Genomic DNA, 1,907 nt, shown 5'->3' with positions numbered 1-1,907 from the left:
ATGGCAGCTGAAAACGGTATATTTCTTTCCTGTTCTCCCGCCCGTTTGTGCATTCTTTCCAAAAATTAGGACTTTTTTAAAACGCCACGGGACACGGGACAAATTGTTAAAGAGTGGGACTGTCCCACCAAAAGAAGGACGTCTGGTCACCCTAGACTAGACCTACGTGTCCAACCAGAAACCAGCCATGCCCAAAACCTGGGTCTGTGCCTGGATGTGCTGTGTGACCTCGAGCACATCACAGTCCCTCTCTGAGCCCCACGTGAATCACCTGTGAAGATCCTCTTCCTCCCACGCAAAGTTGTGAGCGCCTCAGTCCATCACATCCACAGGCATTTTGCACACTACTCACCAGACATAAAGCTGTGTGACCACCATCATCTCTGGATGGTCCTCTGAACAGCAAGTGGGGGGTGGGGGGGTACGTATGAGCAGAGTGTTAGAGGCAGCCAGGCCAGAGTTCAAGTCCCTCTTTGCAGGTCTAGTTAGGACTTTGGACAAGCCCTGGAAACCCTCTGAGCTTCAGTTTCCTTGTCTATGAAATGGGGCCTTTTGCTACAGGGTGCTGAGGCTCCTTCGAGTGAGTGCCCTTAAATCCCTTAGCATTGCACCCCACATGCAATAAGCTCTCTAGAAATGTGTACCCCCATTTCTCCTGCTACCCCCTGTACACCCACAGTGCCCCAGGAAGGGCCCTACCTGTCAGCGAGTAGATGAGGCAGCAGGCTAGCAAGGACAGCACAGACACCAGGGCCCAGCGGGAGAGGCTCTGGTCACGCATGCTGCAGTAGACGGACACAGCGGCTTCATGACACTGGAAGACAGGAGGGCTGGCTCAGCAGGACCTGCACTGGCTGCACGAGACTCACCTGGGACAATTTTAAAAGATGGGAAACCACCTACGTGCCCACCAAGAGCAGGAAGCCCAAGTAAACGTGGGGATGTTGTCATGTGGAATGTGACACTGCTCAGAGCAGTCACGACACAGCCTGACGCGGAAACAGCACACAGACACACTCAGTGAGAGTGGACGGGAGGGAATGTTTCCACTAGGGCCAAGTTCACCCAGAGACACAGACAAACCTGCACCTGGATTCTTGGTGCTATTCACACTTGGAATAGGAGGCTGGGCACAGTGACTCATGCATGTAATCTCAGCATGCTGGGAGGCTGAGCTCAGGAGTTCAAGACCAGCCCGAGCAAGAGTGAGACCCCACCTCCACTAAAAATAGAAAACATAACTGGGCATGGTGGCAGACACCTGTAGTCTCAGCTACTCAGGAGGCTGAGGCAGGAGGATCACTTGAGCCCAGGAGTATGAAGTTGCTGTGAGGTAGGCTGAGGCCATGGCACTCTACCCTGGGGCAACACAGGGAGATTCCATCTCAAAAAACAAACAAAAAGAAAGAAAGAAAAATCCAGGACAAGATGATCCCTGGGGTGGGGCTGCCCTGTGTGATGAAGGGTGTTCCCAGAGTAGCCTCTCACCACCCAGCTGCGACACCCAGAACATCTCCAGATGTGGCCAAATATCCTCTTGGGCCACAATCACCCCATGGAGAACCCCAGCTCCGTGGTGACAGAGAACAGAGTGATGGATTGGGTGGGGGCAGAAAAGGTCACAAGAAGGGTTCCCTGTGGGGCTGACCACAGTCCACGGGAACACACAGACTCACAATCTGTGCACTGTACATGGAACGGCCACAGTAGGGGCTGACCACAGTCCACGGGAACACACAAGACATACAATCTGTGCGCTGTACATGGATCAGGCCACAGTGGGGGCTGACCACAGTCCATGGGAACACACAGACTCACAATCCGTGCACTGTACATGGAGCGGCCACAGTGGGGGCTGACCACAGTCCACGGGAACACACAGACTCACAATCTGTGTGCTGTACATG

At 53.7% G+C, this 1,907-nt stretch overlaps 1 protein-coding gene across 1 annotated transcript in view; it reads right to left on the bottom strand.

Moving 5' to 3' along the window:
- Positions 1 to 1,907, bottom strand: part of SLC38A8 (solute carrier family 38 member 8) — a 23,771-nt gene that overhangs the window by 8,864 nt on the left and 13,000 nt on the right. Inside the window, exon 6 of the mRNA XM_023514089.1 lies at positions 700 to 814. Within this exon, the coding sequence (XP_023369857.1) occupies positions 700 to 814 (115 nt within the window). The remainder of the gene's footprint in view (positions 1 to 699; positions 815 to 1,907) is intronic.

The sequence above is a fragment of the Otolemur garnettii genome, unplaced genomic scaffold (genome assembly GCF_000181295.1).
Source record: "Otolemur garnettii isolate 467f Iridium unplaced genomic scaffold, OtoGar3 scaffold00047, whole genome shotgun sequence".
Lineage (NCBI taxonomy): Eukaryota > Metazoa > Chordata > Mammalia > Primates > Galagidae > Otolemur > Otolemur garnettii.
The sequence above is the reverse complement of the archived record's forward strand: the minus strand, read 5'-3'. Positions and strand labels throughout refer to the sequence as shown.